The sequence below is a fragment of the Zootermopsis nevadensis genome, unplaced genomic scaffold, assembly GCF_977971745.1.
Source record: "Zootermopsis nevadensis isolate Lab colony 2312 unplaced genomic scaffold, Znev_1.0 Znev_ptg000011l, whole genome shotgun sequence".
NCBI classification, from domain to species: Eukaryota; Metazoa; Arthropoda; class Insecta; order Blattodea; family Termopsidae; genus Zootermopsis; species Zootermopsis nevadensis.
The window spans coordinates 6327908-6345396 of NW_028259143.1; the positions used below are offsets into that span (position 1 = coordinate 6327908).

General features: G+C 38.3%; 1 protein-coding gene across 3 annotated transcripts in view; it reads right to left on the bottom strand.

Annotated features, from left to right (window-relative positions):
* The window catches only part of LOC110828103 (uncharacterized), a 28566-nt gene extending 11077 nt beyond the window's left edge, over positions 1-17489 (bottom strand). For 2 of the 3 annotated variants that reach the window (XM_087347161.1, XM_022060460.2), the window contains exons 1-2: positions 8515-8672; positions 940-1063 (exon numbers count right to left, since the gene is read on the bottom strand). In XM_087347161.1, the coding sequence (XP_087203287.1) occupies positions 940-1048 (109 nt within the window). In that variant the 5' untranslated portion in view covers positions 1049-1063; positions 8515-8672. Of the gene's footprint in view, positions 1-939; positions 1064-8514; positions 8673-17081 lie in introns of those variants that run through there. The other variant, XM_087347160.1, reaches the window with a different exon arrangement.

Here is a 17489-nt window from a genome sequence, read left to right on the forward strand (position 1 = left end):
CCTAGCTTCGTGATCGAAATGTGACTTAAAATAAATGAACAAAGAAGCAAATAAATAAATATATATATATATATAGGCGATATAATTAATTGTTATATTCCCGTTAGAAGTCTGATTCTTCGGATATACTCATCTTTATTTGTTATTCAAAGTAACATTAGAAAAATTAACCCCAAACCGCCCTTACGTTGCAACCACCATGAATTAAAACAATTTATATGATGAACTGTAGGCTTAGTTATTCTAAAGGTTCTTACCTTATGTATTACTAACAAGCAAAATGTTAAAAATAAGATCAGTAACTGACCTTTCTGAAATATGAAGTAAATTAATACAATAACAATCTACGTAAAATGTACAGTAAAACATTTTTTCATATAATCGTGGGATCTCGATATGTTGAAACATAATTATAAACTACGCAGATAATTGAAAAAATGTGGCAGATTATATCAAAATATCAGATTAAGAAGATTATTTGATATAATTTGTAAATATCATTATCTTGTAGATTGTACAGACAATAATGGCTGTAAATTATTTATACAGTGTAGATATTTAATAGCTTATAGGTTCTTACAAGTGTGAAAATATACATGTAGCCTTCTGGGCTGTGAACGCGAGTCATAAGTTTCGCAGAAAAGTTGGTATCCACGTGAAGGATTAAACCACGTCGCAGCTGACCACAATCGACATAACAACATTTTTCCTGATTCTAAAAACAATAAATCCCTTAGACCAGTAACTGTCGCCTTTTAATGTTTCTTACAACAACACATTTTCAGACTCTGTCTAATTGCTTAAATCGAAAGCGAACTTCCAGAGAATCGTTATTTTACAATAGAGGCAGTAATTATTATTCACAGCATACTGACTCTCCATTGCTAACAAAGGTTGGACTCATATGTTGTAAATATAATGTTTGGAACCAGATTTTACCTGATATGGATTGTTGTTGGGGCCTCGCATGGCAGATGTTGGTTGCCGTTAGGCACAAAAGTAGCAACAGCACCAACTGAAGAACTCGGCAAGGCCGTGGCAGTCTCATTGTTGTTCTCCTCACCTGGCAACAGTTACAGACGATAGTAACTGGACAAGGGTCAGACGTACAATGCAACAAGTATTACTGTTAAGACAACTGCACCAATAACTCTTGAAAGTGATGATACAATATTAGAAAGTGAAACGCCAATTGTAGGAAGCGACGTGTATAAAATAATTGTTTTTAGTTGATTTATCAGCCCATGACTACAGTAAAAGTCTTCCGTCTGTATGAATATAGTATCTATAATTTTGAATACGTAATTAAAACTCTCTTAGTTTTCATTCAAACACGAAAATGTGGCCTATAACATCTGTTCCGGCTTCTACCTCTGTGCGTCTCCATGCATATTCTTAATGCCCAAATATAAAGTGATAATCGAAAAAGAAAAGTCAAACACAGTATGTATGCTATGACTTAAACATTTTATGGTTTTCTGTCTGATCCTGAAAATAAGGTAGATACCGAAATATTTTTAAAGATTTTCTTGGAAATTACAGGATACGAAGCTGTACGGCAGGGTAAAACATTTTGTTAAATACAGGTTATGTTACAGCAACGGTAGGTTTACATCTGGATACATGTATCAGAATATAAATGAGATATATTTCTATTGACAAATCGTGAGACTACAGCCCTTACAGAAGCTCATACATCTTGTGTGAGATCAATCTCGCGTTGATGTATATTGCAATGTAGTTGTAGAGAGACGTAGCTGACTCGTGAGTAGTCTGTGCATTTAATCATTTTCCCAAAACAGAACAACTTAATCGGTTTATATCTTAATTATTGTATCAACTTAATCGGTGTTAATGTCAGTTACACTTTTAATCGACTGTCAGTTTAATAGTCATTACGGAACAAAAATACGGTCGGTGGAGAATTTCAAATGGCGTCCTTTTAACTTATGGTGTGTACATAAAGATGGCGTAATATTCCGGCTTCTTGTATATTCATGATATGCATACTCTCTACGCTGGTACTTCCTGTCTGGATTCTCAGTGTGGTTACTCTGTTACGACTCATCTTTGCCTTATTCTACTTGAATACTATTGCACAGGTGGTGAATTATGCCTTGTTTTCTTCGTGGCGTGAATGAATGTCGTTTCCTTCCATGTACTCGACGGCCAGTATTTATTTGTGCCGGGTGGCACGTTTTTCCTTTCGTGACCACGCTTTTTTTGCAAATGTACCCAATTAGTTAGAATTATAAATATTTAATTATTATAGCGAACAAAGACGCTCAGCAACGGCATAAGTCTATGTTACGTGCGCAGAAACTTTGTGTTTTTAAACAGTGTGGTTGACGAATGTCTGTGTTTAAGTTGTCTTGAATCATATGGCGACGTCTGAAATTATTTACTCCTAATTCGTGATCTCCACATTCATGTTCCCTGAATTAGTTCAGTTATTTCTGCTCCAGTACAGTGTATTTCGTGTAGTTAAAAGTTGTGCTCAGGTTGTACGTAATGATTTCTACAGACGTAACTGATATTCACTGCTACATGCGAAGATGTGTATCGTCAAGGTTCTGTCATATAAGGCCACACACTAACATTCTTGTCAGACGAGTACAAATCGTCGAACTCAATGTTCGTGGCTTACTTTCCGTGTTTTATAAGGAAAACTGGTTTTTAATATGGCGGTGTCTGTGTGTTTAAGTGCGGTCAGCACGAAGGAACTAAAGAAGAACAGATTTTTATAAATGTTTATGTCAATGTTGGACATAATTGCTCATCCTTCCTGTTTAATCCCTATCACCAACACGTGAGCACAGCAGCTATTCTAGTTTCTGTGGTCTAAACTGAATTGTCACCAGTTAATTGATGATCCGCAAATGGACAGTGATACATCTTTGAAAAATATGTTACTTTAGTTAAGGTTATTCTTTTGTAGAATCTACATTAATATAATATGGTAGCCACAAGAATTTTGTATTCTTGCTTTTAGGAGATGTTATGTATTAAATTGTTTATAAAACTTCAAGTACAGCTGTCACGCTACATGCCTATGTGTCGCGGGGATAGGGAACTTATATCTCCTATTCGATTTGGACCTCCGCGATGTTTGGAGGAGGGGAGTTGAGTGGTCAGCCCCAGCCGTACTTTGTCCACGATACAAATGTTATTTAAGATGATACTTTATATAATAAAAACAGCCATGTGTTGGCGGCTTTTTTTTAAAGAATCATAACCTAGGTACCAGCTTGGGAGAAATTCCCTTGTAAATGGCGTGACAATATTATGCTTGGAATAGAACTGTTAATATGACCTCCTGCAAAATATCAGAGAACTGCTGCTTCGGTCGAACGATAATTATGCTTTGACGCCAATGATGTAACTGTCTTCACAATCAGTGCGAACTGCCTCCTCCAGCTGGCCCTGTGACCATGATCAGGAGGTGAACAACCGGCATCCCATCGTGGCAGAAACGATGCTTATGCTGACGTCATTTGCCTTTGCCTGACCTACTGAAGGAAGTACTGCTCGTTGTTATTTGTAAGTCATGGCCTCCAGCATGGCATTATATCTTATACCAATTGAGAGCAGTTGTCTTCCTAAACTACATTTACAGCGTGTATACGCTGATTGCTGCAGAATGCAGTTGGTTCTGTGACTCGTAGCTATTGTTCTTCGTTTCCATGCCTTATCAGTAGCTTACGGAGTGCATAAAATGGACATATAAAGTCCGCATGTTCCGAGAGTCCCGTAGAATTTGATGGGGGGTTGGGGGATACCTTCTCTCCTTTATTTCTTTCCTTTCCCCTTTTCGCACTTTCATCTCGTTCCCTCGTTTCTCCAATCGTCCTTTCCCATCCCTTTCAACAGCAATGGAAAATATCAGCCATGTTTTCGGCGACCATACTTCAGAGATATGTTTAAAAACTGCCCAATCGTAGCAGAACTTGTAAGATAAAACAATCTGCCATCTAGCATCACTACTTACGCATTTTATGCCCACAAGAGCAGAACTATACATGCATCAAAGCAAACAAACAAACTGGGTTTCCGCAAAAATTAAATAAAAAGTATTATTTGACATGCGTGTGCTTTACACACTCTGTTGCCATTTCAGACGTAAAATCTGGTTTTCGAGTATGAAGAATGAATCCATAATAATTACCTTCCTTGCCGCGTATCCTAATTCTTTTAAGAAACATGCACTGACAGAAGATTTCTGTCTTCTGGTACACAGCGTAACAACCCAGAAGACAGAAATCTTCATACTCATCGCCCTGATGACGGAGGCAGTATGACCTCTGAAATGTTGGTTAACATCGACCAGACTACACAGCGCAACAACCCAGAAGACAGAAATCTTCATACTCATCGCCCTGATGACGGAGGCAGTATGACCTCCGAAATGTTGGTAAACATCTACCAGACTACACAGCGCAACAACCCAGAAGACAGAAATCTTCGTACTCACCGCTGTGAAAACCTCGAATCTTACATGCACTGACCTTTGCGCAGCGACGTAATCCATGAAAGCAAAATAGGCGATTAAAAATGTCCGGTGGCAGTACATTAACTTCTGCGACATAAATGTAATACTTACTACAAGAATCGTTTCTACGAAATCCTATTAATAAAAAAAACGTGTTTTCTGCTAGCAGAAGTGGGGAAGGAAATACGGGTCAAATGCATCTACCAGCATTCCGTTAAAATGAGAACTGTAACTGAATTAGTAGGAATGACAATGGCGCATATCACAAAAGAAAACTTTTGTAAAAGAGGGGATGAAAAAGTTATAATGTCTCGCAGAGGTTAAGTTCCTCAGCGAGGATAGTCGATCACCGTGGGGAGATTTGAACCCGGGACCTTTCGAATACGGAGAAGTTTCCTATACTGCAAAGTCATATCGAAACAATTTTTTTACCACAAAACTGTAGGCTAATTTCATGACATGAGCAGATTTTTAGGTTACAGTACAGTTTTAGGCTCTACCCACTATACGCGTATGCATTTCGGTACATTTCCTTCTAGGTAAGTGTGATAGTTTTCTTTCTGTTGTTTACATTACGTCACAGACTGTGCGGGTCAACGGCCTAGAGGACTAGAGGATGTGATGTAGATTTGGATTCTTGTCAAGGATGATAGGAAACTGCATTCCGATCACGAAGCAGTGACCTTAACCCTCCAGACGGGTCGTGGTGTTAGTATGGCCGCTTGCTGCTGATCAAGCATCGCGGTATAACGGACTGCTGGAATTTCCTCAGCCTTCAAACGGAAACATGTTAACTTGTTACTTAAACTGCGTTTTATTCAGATTTATTAAACATTTGTTTATTTCTGTGGCAGGGCACTACACCGTAGTAACACAAAACAAGAGAGTTGTGTAGAATAGAGTGAGAATGTGTATTATTTTGCTCACATTTCATCAGTTAGAAACCATACTTAAAAGTACTTTAAACATAAAATGCCCAACATATAGGGTTCTGTCCTTTTTTACCTGAAGATGGAAGGAGAATCCAATTTCCGATTAATCCGGCAAGTGGCTGCTTTTGTTAACACGTTTATCAACGTTGTAGTTCCATAAAAGGCGGGGAATTTCTTGAGCAGCTGAGCAACCATTGCCTTTTCGAGAAAGGCTCTTTTCCGTGTCTTCCTGTTTTGGTTGCGTCACTTATTTTATTACTAAATGTGGTCTAGTAGTGGCGGCCACCTGTGCTATTGAAGGAATACCGTTACTATGAAGCACCACTTTCACCCTGTTGCCTCTGAAGGGCTTCGCCACCTAACGGGACACAACCAACCGTTCCATGCATTCCTTTCTGCTGCAGTTCGACTGCCTACCTGCCTGTCTTATCCCTTGCTACCGACATATTCAGAACACTCGTGTATCAATTTTTAGTTTCTGAAATTCTTGTTCGTGGAAGCACCAAGCTGTGAAGACATACGGCGATTGGAAGCAAAGCTCCCATGAGGTCTTGTTATTAGATGGAAGCGAGAAATTTCACACTAGTTCTCAGCGTCGGAAACCTAAAGAAACTACAGCATGGGACCTCCTGTTATTACGAGCCCCAGACAAAGAAATAAGTTTTTATTTTAATTGTATTGTTTTAAAAGCCTTAATTGCTGTTGAAATTTTACGTTATTGCTAGTTTAGTTACCTGCATTTTCGTTAGAGATCACACCAAATCTTAAAGATAAAAATATTCCATATTGTCCTTAGTATTAAATGTTCTAATGTTATGGGGCCTCCGAAGCTAAACATTGCTAAAGGCCACGTTGCATCATGTCAAAGTCTGGGCCTGTTCAGGACGCGTTGCCCTCAACACCCTTTTGGGTAGTGAAGCATTAGATGGGCTCCAGAGTCGATCATGTTTGGAAGAGGACAGAAAAACTGTGCTTCATTTATTTGAATTAATGTTCCCTCGTTGTGTGATTCAAATCACTTCAGCCAGTCCAAGTGACTAGTTACGATTTGGACGATTTTATTCAATCCCCTGCTTAGAAAAGAAAGGTTTCCTCTGCCACCGCATCCAGACTCTGGTACCCACACAGTCTCCTATTGAACAGGTAAGAGGATATGTTCCCACGGTTGAATGGCGACCTACGTTTGAACTTGCCCACTCACTTGCCCCTCGATCTGAAATTCAAAGGACCGCCTTCACCCTGTCTTGCTTCTTCATGACGCGTTAAAACACATTTTAACCTTTAATTTCCCCGCCTTACCAACAGCCACAATTGACGATTACTTCCTCGTTTTAAGGCAACCACATAACAAAGAATTGCTGTTCATTTATGCACTCATTTTGCAAGGGTTTATTCCCCCTCTCCCTTGATTTGAAGTGTCTTGGAATTCTGAGATGTCACTACTCATTTAAGTACTTGGGCAAACAAACACGGAACAAAATAAACACATCTGTTCACAAACAAAACAGACGCCAGGGTTGCGAGTTGGCCACACCTCTGTGTTTGTGAGTAGACATGGCCATGTTCCAGGCTGCAGTTCAAGTCGGAACGAAACTTTTAGTTTTATCGCAATTAAAATGGATTTAGTAATATTTTTATAAGTATCTGTAGCGATGTCATGTAAATGAAATAAAAAATTCGCTTTCAATGGAGATTTTAACTAGGAGTACAGACCAAAAAGTGTTACCTGCAGTAGTAACATTCATCGTGGCATTTGTAACGCTGACATTTTTAAGTATAAATATGGCATCCAATACGTACGATTTGAGATTCTTTCGGCGGCGAGTTTGAAGACATTCTTTCCTGCTTTTTACTATGGGTGAAATGAGCTTGGAATATAGAACGAAATTGAGCAATAAACATAATCGACTCTTACGAAAATTGAAATTACGCTTTTTCATTTTCTTATGTAATTCAGTTTCTTCCGCTGTTACATCTTTCTACAATACGTATAATATGAATTACAGTACCCAGTTATTGTATATGAAATATTCTGTAGGCGTACTTATACTTTGTGAATTACTTTAGTTTAAATTAAATTACATAAAACGTATAAGTGGAAAGTGTGGCTGTCATCTTACGTAAGAGGAGACGTTTCCTATGCCCTGTGACTCTCTGCTCTCATTTGTAACCTTGGCAGCGAACTCTAATTGCAGTTATGGCAAAGAGTATAGACATGCTTTCTCTTTTTCAGGGTTAATGTCTTATGTAATACAATGATGAGTAATTTGCAGACAGATACTTAACACTCTGCTGCAAAACCTATTAATTGCGCACCCACATTCCAAGGTGTTTCATTAACAATTTTTTCACCTAATTACAGACTAGGAATTAGAATAGAAATGGTCGTAATCTGCCTGAGGGATTTAATTTTTTTAAAATACTGAGAATAAACAACATCGTAACAATTAGAAGCTGATATAAATACCACTCATAAAATTCAGACATTGCAAATAATAATCTTAAAAGATCGATGGAACAACGCAGATAAATAAAAAAAATTATGTATAAACTTAAGGAAGCCGTAAGTCTGCTGTAGTTTTGATAATATTCTGATAAGCCCCATGGCACAGAGTACTTGAGAAGCTGGTAGTCACTTAGCCGGTCTAAAAATTTCGTATTTTCTCGCAGCCCAAAATTTTATTAACGTGTTCGCAGACTAAACATGTTCACGCCCACACACCCTATTTTTAAGATCTATTTTAATATTACCCTCGCATAAACGCCTAGGTCTCCCAAGTGTTCTCTTTCCTCCATTTTTTCCAACTAAAATATTTACCCTCAATTAATGGACATAAAAATAAATTTAAAATAAGATATTTCGCTCACATATATTTTCATAAATATGGTAGGTCTTCTAACCCACGCCTACAGCGTCGCAAAGAATGAGATTACGTAATTAACAGAAAATAAATAAGAAAAAATATTACCCCCAGTAATGATGCACTTTCGAATGTGACTTCCTAGTGTTTCCGGTGCCTCATCAAAGAGCAAGTTAGAAGAATTAATTGCATCTGAGCAATTATCTATAAATATTTGTGTTAGTGGTCGTACCTGAGAAGAATCCTTGTTCGTCTATCGCGAGATGTCAGTGAGTTACACCTGTAGTAAAGAACTGAAGATCACTGTATGAAAACAACTTGCGCGTCACTGCCCCTCGTGGTTCGACTGACCGTCCGCCCTCTGGAAATTCTTTCTTCTGTCACTCTTCACTGAGCACGAACGGTGAAGTGAACTCCTGGAGGGAGGAGAGATGAGGATAGATGGTGGGAGAACTCCTCAAATATGTGGGCTAAATCCTTCTCCATTGAAATCTTTATAGCACGGGCAGATTTCAGAAACAAGGGACACAAAATACGTGTTTCACCAGAATAAATTCCTCATCCTTACTGAAAAAGCGTCCACTCACTCTGTGTTGGTTACGCCATTTGGTGTCGCCAGTGTTACAAAAGATACTATATGTCAGATTATCTCTGCCGTTTCAAGTTATGTGGCCTGTAATTGTTGAGTTGATATTGCATTTAATTTGTTCATTTGCCTTAATGTAGCCCATTTAAATCACCTTCTGATCTACTTCTGTTAATGTAATAGCTAGTTTAAACTTTCCAGACAGTGTCAAAGTTCACTTTTACACAAGTATTTATTTTATTTGTGTATTACAAATCGAGACACTTCTGATTTAGTTGTTCCTCTGGGTTTCGGCACCGTGTTCGTACGTCGGTAGATGCACTGATTACTATCTTCATCCTAACCCCAGATCTCATTACTATGTTCACAAGGATCGCCACTGAACTCTATCCTGAGACAGACAAATCCAGTCCACAAACGCATATTCATTTAAGATTATTTTAATATTATCCTCCTACCAATGCCTGGGTCTACCTCGCGGTCTCTTCCTTTCGGATTTTTCAATCAGTCTTGTACGAATTTCTCACCTCTCCAACTTATGCTTATGCTTATATGGTAATGAGTAAAATTTATAAAATTCCTTAATAAGCAATTTTCTTCAGTCTATTATTTTCCTCTCTACGTTTAGGGTTCTCAATTGGTCTTTTCTCTTCAGTTTTCCGTCTGAAATCTGCACATATTTATCTCTTCCATGCTTGCTTTATGACCTGTTCTTCTCAGCCTCCTAGGTTCTATCACCTCAATAACATTTGGCAAAGAGTGTTGTACAAATTAAGAAACTTATTACTTTTATTTCCCCAGTCTCCCGTTCCTTGTGTATTTCTGTGATACATTGGCGTCTTGTATCTCGTTTCACTGTGACGGGAGACTTGAGTTACATGATGAAGCAGCAGAAGATATTATATATCTGATTAATTCCGTTGTCACGCGGCGCTGAGCGAATACACTTCTAGAATTCCTCAGTTGTGACTCGTAGGTTCTCTTTTACCTCTATGGGGGTAGATCTACTTAGTGGCATAAGGAAGACAGATGTAAAACCTGGACGTATTTAAACGTCTGCTAAAGGCAGAAAATCATCAAATAAAGAAAGATATTATACCTTTATTAAAGGTGTTATATCCGTTTGGTGGAAAATGTAAATAGCTGATAAATACAGAGACGAAGACAAATATTAAGGAAGGGAGGAAAAAGGAACTAAGTAGAACTTCGTGTGAAGAAATCTTGGGCCGATGCGAACCAAAATTAAGTTCCCTCATCTATTTTAATGTAAACCCCACAATACCATTTTTAATCAGTATCCGTTAAGTAGTCTCAGCGACAGCATATGTACATGGATGGACAACGGACACGGTGTTTTTTGTTGTTGTATTTATTAACTTACAGTGAACGCATGCAAGTTTACTTTAATAAAAAGGAGGAATATTTAACCAAAATAACACTAGAACTTCAGAAGGCAGGAATATGGTCACCAGATTTCTTGCGGTAATTCCACAAGCATAAGGAACGTAACATAGACATTTAGACCTTCACCCTCACCTAGGGACCACATACACTCCGGCCTAAACGTTGAACTCCGAATAAGATCACGCAGAAGCCACAAGAAGGTCACGCTGCCCGATGAATGTCTTGCGGAGAATGTCACGGGCTACCTGTACCTGCCTTATTAAGCCGGCGGGAGGAGATGTGACCACCTCCTGAAGCGATTTCATTATCTCAGGCACGGTGAACCGCGCGGCGTATCCGGGTAACGGAGTTACGACCGGCGTACAAAAATTTACTTTCGGGGCCTTGAGTCTTTCACATAAACAGATGGAAGATAATATTAAAACGAGTTTTAAACAGAGTAGAAAAGCTGTATACTGGAGTCATTTGGCAAGTGTGAACACTGTAATAAAGCTTTGGGCTCCATAAAAGTCGGGAATTGCATAGACCAACCGAACGACTGTCAGCCTCTCAAGAAGGACTCAATTTCAGGAATGTTACAGGCTAATATGTTACGACTTTTTCAAAGTACCGATGTCGTTCGTCCTTACGAGGCGAGTCCATGAGGCAAGTATACCACTTGGCTTGCTTTTTCAGTCTTCCTCTGCATGCCTCCACGACGTAGTGCTTACGAGCTCTGGTAGAACTCTTAGTAAAGGTGGAAATAATATTCCATACGAGTTATCACAATTTCAGCAATATAAGGACTACCACATAACCTTCCAGGACGTCTCCAGCACTTCTCCATGACCAATGAAATTTTGCATAAACTATCCAGCACTTGTCCCACACCACTCTAGGACTTATCCAGAATTTCTCCAGGACTTCTCTAGCACTTCTCCAGAATTTCTCCAGAAATTATGAATGACCAATGAAATTCCGCATAAACTATCCAGGACTTGTCCTACACGACTCTACGACTTATCCAGAATTTCTCCAGGACTTCTCCAGCACCTCCAGAATTTCTCCCGCAATACTCCATGACAAACTCAGCATAAACTATCCTTGACTTATCCTACATCACTCTACGACTTATCCAGAATTTCTTTAACACATTTCCATGAATTCTCCAGCACTTCACCAGGACATCACGACCACCCAATTAACACGCTAGAAATTCTCCAGGTCATTCTAACTCATCGCAAGTCAAAACAAACTTATCTAACCTAACCTAAACAACCTAACATTATCTTAGCAAACCTAGTTAAACCTAACCTAACCTAACCTAACCAAACGTAATCCAATACAACGTAACATAATCAAATGCAACTTATTCCAATCAAACATAAACCAATCCAAAATAACCGACCCACATATGATGACATCCATCGCCGCTTAAGGACTTCCACATAACCTTCCAGGACTTCCCCAGCACTTCTCCATAAGTAATTACATACCGCATAAACTATCCAGGGCTTGTCTTACACCACTCTAAGATTTATTCAGAAATTCTCCATGACTTTTCCAGCACTTCTCCAGGACATCCCCACGACCACCCGATGAACATGCTAGAAATTCCTCACGACAATGTAACCCGTCTCAAAACAAAACAACCTTATCTAACCTAACCTTGCCTTGGCTAACCTAGCTAAACCTAACCTAACGTAACCTAACCCAACCTAAGCCACTACAATGCAACCTAATCCAATGTAACTTATTCCAATCAAGCATAGGTTAATCCAAAATAACCCGCCTTGGTCCTCAGGCATAGTGGCGGTGCAAATATAAAAAATCCCTGCTGTGAATCGAACACTAGCCTTTGTCAGTTTGTTTACTGTCTAGACTCTCCTGGCTCAATTCCAATACCCACCACCCAATCCAAGTACTACGACCAAACCTTTGGTTTTTAAAGTGAAATTAAAATTAAATTTTACAACTGAAGTTAACAATAAAGCAATAGAGCAGTGACTGCCTATAGTAAACATATGCATAAAAGGGCGACGGGAATACAGTATTTTTCCTCCATCCACTGCGTCCAGACTGTGGGGTCTACCCAGCCTCTTATCGAATGGGAAAGTTAAATTCCTTTCTTTTTATAAACAATTTATCAAAGAAATATGACAAAAAGGATTTGCAAATAGCCTGCTGGAGAAAATTAAAACATGTTGGGAGATCGGTCATTGATGAGTTCAGAACTCGTTCTGATGTCTAAGTTGTTTTAAGACAGAAAATAACAACACAAGCACCGTACGAATGGATTTGAACTTTTCGTGTTAAGATGGCTCGGTTGTTTCTAACTATTTCGGGAATCGATTCACAATCATCCAGCCTGCATGCGTATCAATGCAGATCCAGTTGTTGTCTTACATAGTCTGCAACAAATTGTTCGTGTTGCTTTCTTATGCAAAATCTGGGTAGCGCCGTCACGGTCCACGTGTGAACCCGCCCCAGATTCAATGTTCGCTGCATCTTCAAATTGCAGGGTAACATCGGTTGCATGTGGAGGAAGGATGCTGCACGGTATGAGGTTTTTGACCGTGTAACACAATCCAAATTGACCGTGGGACTCTTTTGTTTGAATGTTTAACATTTATAGGGCTACAGTGTAGTCGTCCCAGTTCTTATTTCGATGGTGCTGATATCAACCATCTCGATTTAGGATTAGAATAAATTATGAAGCTAGCTGTTGCTAAATGAGAGAAAACACAAGGAACTGGGTCTGATACAAACAGTAGCAAACCTGTGTTTATCTTTCTGGGAAACAACTTCGAGAGAAACTATGTTCGAAAGTTCCATATAGCAAATTCTGTGTATTTCAGTGCATAATTAAGCTGTCTTCCTTTTTTGTTCCCAAGTCTAAGCTTCAACATTCGGAACATACACAAAGGGATCTATTACTCATCTTTGAATAACGTTTGTTAAGACGTCCGTTTATGTAATTATTCTTTAGCAAAATTCCAGCAAGCCTTACATATTTTTCCGTAGAATGTGAAACAAGGACCCTTGCAATTTGGAGTAGCCTAAGTCAGATACAATTTATATAAAATACGTTTTGATAAGAGTACAGGATGAGTGTTCTTACTCTGTAAATACCAGTATCATAAGATGCGACGTATTGTGTAGCTCCCTGAACTTTTTCTTACTGTTAGCTGAAGGCGGAGCGGGGCGAGCGACACACGAAAAACGTCTCCAGGTCTGCCTTATCGCCCCGTTTCTTGCGGGAAATTCCCGTTACTCCGGCAACGCGACTGGTGCAGGATTGGAACTGGATTCCTTTTAGAATGATCAACTACTTTCTACTGAGGACTGCAGTCTTCTTGATCATGACACCGACACCAGCATTTCAGCAGAACATATCGCCTCTATCTTGAGGGTATAAGACTATTAGAAAACCTACAAGATTAAACAGATTCCATCGCAAACCAACAGGAGCCCAGTGGCAACTACGCAATCAGTAAATCTGCGTTTTGTATTTATGGGGTTCGTATGGTTTTCAGTGCAAATCAGGCAGTCCTAAAATTAGAGCACAGTAAATTACCACAGATAAAATTTAAAATTTATGCAGTATTTTTATAACGTTGCCATTCCCAATTGGATCGAAACAGAAGCAAGAAGCAGCCTCGTATATGCAAGAGCATTGGGAAGACTTTGCTGAATGTCATGGGAATGGTAGAAGCATGTGGTAAGGAGGGCATTTGCTGGAGTGTCCATACTAAGGACACTTTTCGAATATTTCCAGTCCTTTGATGGGAAATTTGTCATATGTCTGAGTGACCGAACGAGATTGAGAAGGGTTGGTGTTCTACACAAAATTTGTACAATATTTCGTGTTGAAATTCTTTGACATTTGCCGGACTGAATACTAACAACAGAACTGCTGAATGTAATATATCCACTACATTAAATTACTGTGCGGTTTATGGCAGGGTACAGTTCATGAATTTTTGTGTTCCTGTTGTATGCCGAAAGTTTAGTTGAAATAATTAACAAACAGTTGAAAACGGAACGCTGCGACTACTACAGGCAACACAAGTAACCAGAATAATTTAGATTTCAGGTTCTCACGGCGAAGAATATGAAGATCGTTGTCTTCTGGGATGTTGCGCTGTGTAGTCTGGTAGATACTGATCAACGTTTCAGAGGCGCGCAACTTCCGAGAGATCGCCATCTTCAAGCAGAATAATTGTCTTGCCTCTCTTACTAGCAAGCTTTGAAAATGAAGTCCTATTTATGTGGAAAAAGAGATTTGCTTTAATATTTTTGTTTTTTATAATTTTAGGCTGTGTATCTTCAAGAACAAGGCGGAGTCTTCTTTGTTCTGCCTTGACAGATGAGCATTCATTCTGAAGCAGATTCCGGAACGATAAACATTCACTTCATTTTAAAAGTTCTCGCTGTAGACGCTTCGATGACCTAGCTCAAAATGGCGTGACTACGAAAGATGATGGAATTAATAAGAAACTCTTAAATATATAACGTTTCAAGTTGACAGAATTGTCAGAGTATTTTATTACATGCGGTGGTGTGAGTAAAATGTGTATGCTTTAAACCAGGTGAAGTACGGTCAGCGGTTTGCGGTTCAAACAACAAACCAAGTTTGGGCTGAACTTTTTTGATCTGACTAGTTCACCTTGGATGAAATGTATTAATTTACTGTGATTTTATGGAAAGGATTGTTATATCACGAACAATATTTGTGCAAATGTATTACTGAATATTTTATGAAACCTTCAAACTATGTCCTCTTAACGTTCAAAATAATCAGAAACGTACCCCGAATTTTATTTAGAGGACGTTAAAAAACAAAAGTTTTGGACTCGGAATTCCCGAACTATTGTTTTCTAACTGCTGAGAGATGACAGGAAAAGTTTTTTCACTGATATTTTTCAGATATCAATTAAATGCAGACCAGAAAGGCCAGAGCTTTTTCGTAAAATACCTCGTTATAATATGTAAGGGGCTGAATAAATCGTGAAGGCCTACAGATTTCAGCCATATAGATTACGTAAAATGGTCAAGAGTGTATGGAATCTTAAGTACGCCTATTTTGCAATGAGTTATTTGTAACAGATTAGCGTTGCATGCATCTCTGGTAACAACTTCCTTTGCGTGAAAAATTGCTTAAATTATGTCTTCTTTCTAAAATCCTAAATTAGAGTAAGGACAATCATATTACAGTTATGAAGACAGAAGTTACCGTGTTACAACTTCAGAACAAAACGCAGTGACACGAAACGCCACAAACAGCGTCATTTGAAAGTCTGTCCTAGCGAAGTCTTTAATGTATTTTGGAAATAACTGTTAATATAATAACAGCTGCAAGAAAATTCCTACTGTAGATCTTTCTTACGAGACTACTGTACGCTCTAGAGATTTCTGTTCTTGCATCAAGATATATATTCACTGCACCTAGCATCTTTGTTTTAATCTATTCGACTGTTTAAAATATTCATTCCATTTCGATGGCGTCATATTAATATCTGCGTATTTATATACAATAATAGGTCTAATTGTTTGCCTGTTTTTAGTCTGATGTATCAAAAATATTGTTACTAACATAATTGTTCTTATATGTATAGTTTGTAGATTCTTTGTGGGAGAGTTTCATATGACTGTGCATTGAAATATATTTTATAGATGCGTTCGGAATGAAAATGCAACAATTCACTCTTTACTTTGTTATGTCGGCATTAACAACTCGGGAACCGCTGATCGGATTTTCATTATATTTTATACTGGGAAATTGTTATTAAATTGTGCCAGCACATTGCAGTCTTGGTTAAAATCAGACATCAACACCTCACTGTGTACATGTGAGACGTAGGTGCGTTCTGCACGCATCTGGAGCGTGTTTATCGGAGCAAAAACTGTTTCGAACAAACGTTATAGAGAAAAATGAAACATCTATTTAAAGCCCAGAACACTTTTCCTGCAAGTCTGTTTTCGAGATAATTACAGCTAACCAAAGAAATGTTTGTTGTCATCTCATTCATAGGTAAAAATTGGAACAATGTTGATCAAATTTTTTGCTAGAGATCCTTTATTATCCACCTCGTCTCTTTTACACTATTTATAAGATGGGCAGAAAATATAGCATTCATGAATTGAATATTTAAAGGCAATAATAACATCAAAAACGCCAGAATTATTGCTCTACGCGTACATCACTTTACTCGTTTAATAACATGATGCGAAAGTTTGCTTCTATTTTTATAGTATAAACTCTAGGTCTATATTTGTTTCCAGAAAATGTTTTTCTATAAAAGTGGGTTTATGACCAGCTGTTCAGAAATAGTGACACATGTAGATCTGCTTTCAATTCAAACAGTAATGCCACTGTTTGCTTTTAAATAGACGACTAGACACTTGGTGGTTTACGTAAAACTTGCAGATGTTTGGATGCGATAACCAGCTCCATATAACGAGTCCTTTTTGAGAATCTGTAAGTCGCTCATCTAGACAAGAAATTTTTCGCTTTTACGGAACACGAAGGTTCATTACGGTGTTCAGAAGAATCCTTCAAATGTACTAACAGCACAGTAAAACCAAATGCGTTTTTTTTCAGTATGAATATGAACTAAACGTATACAGATGCCAGGCATGAGCTGTAAAGACCTAGACGTAAATGGGAATATAATATTAAAACGGGATTTATTAACTGAATGACAAGTATCTTTAAAAAAAGGACTGCTGCATGCTGTATATATATATATATATATATATATATATATATATATATATATATATATATATATAGTGTGTGTGTGTAAGTATAAATACTTTTGTCATACCTCGCCATGCCTGTAGGGGAGAAGCTCCCTGAACCTTCAACGCCGCTTAACCCATAGGATTGGAAGATGAAACAGAATGCATGGCAGCTCCATGAGGACAGTCTCAAGTAAACTTGTAGTCCTATATAATTACTTTCGATCACACACACGTAACCCACTGATAGAGTTTGGAATTTATAACACAGGAAGATAACTGAGCTAATCCTTTCTCATATCTTCATTAGTCTTCCAGTATCACACACACTCGTAGGGCGAACTGTTACGAACAATCTTGTGCGCAAATTTCCTGGTGTCAAGTTTTTTCCATAACCAAAACACAAACTTCATGTAAAATAATATTTTGTGTCTCGAATATTTTATAATTTTAGATGCCATCCAGTCAAGTTTTAAGTTAAAACAAAGGGAATA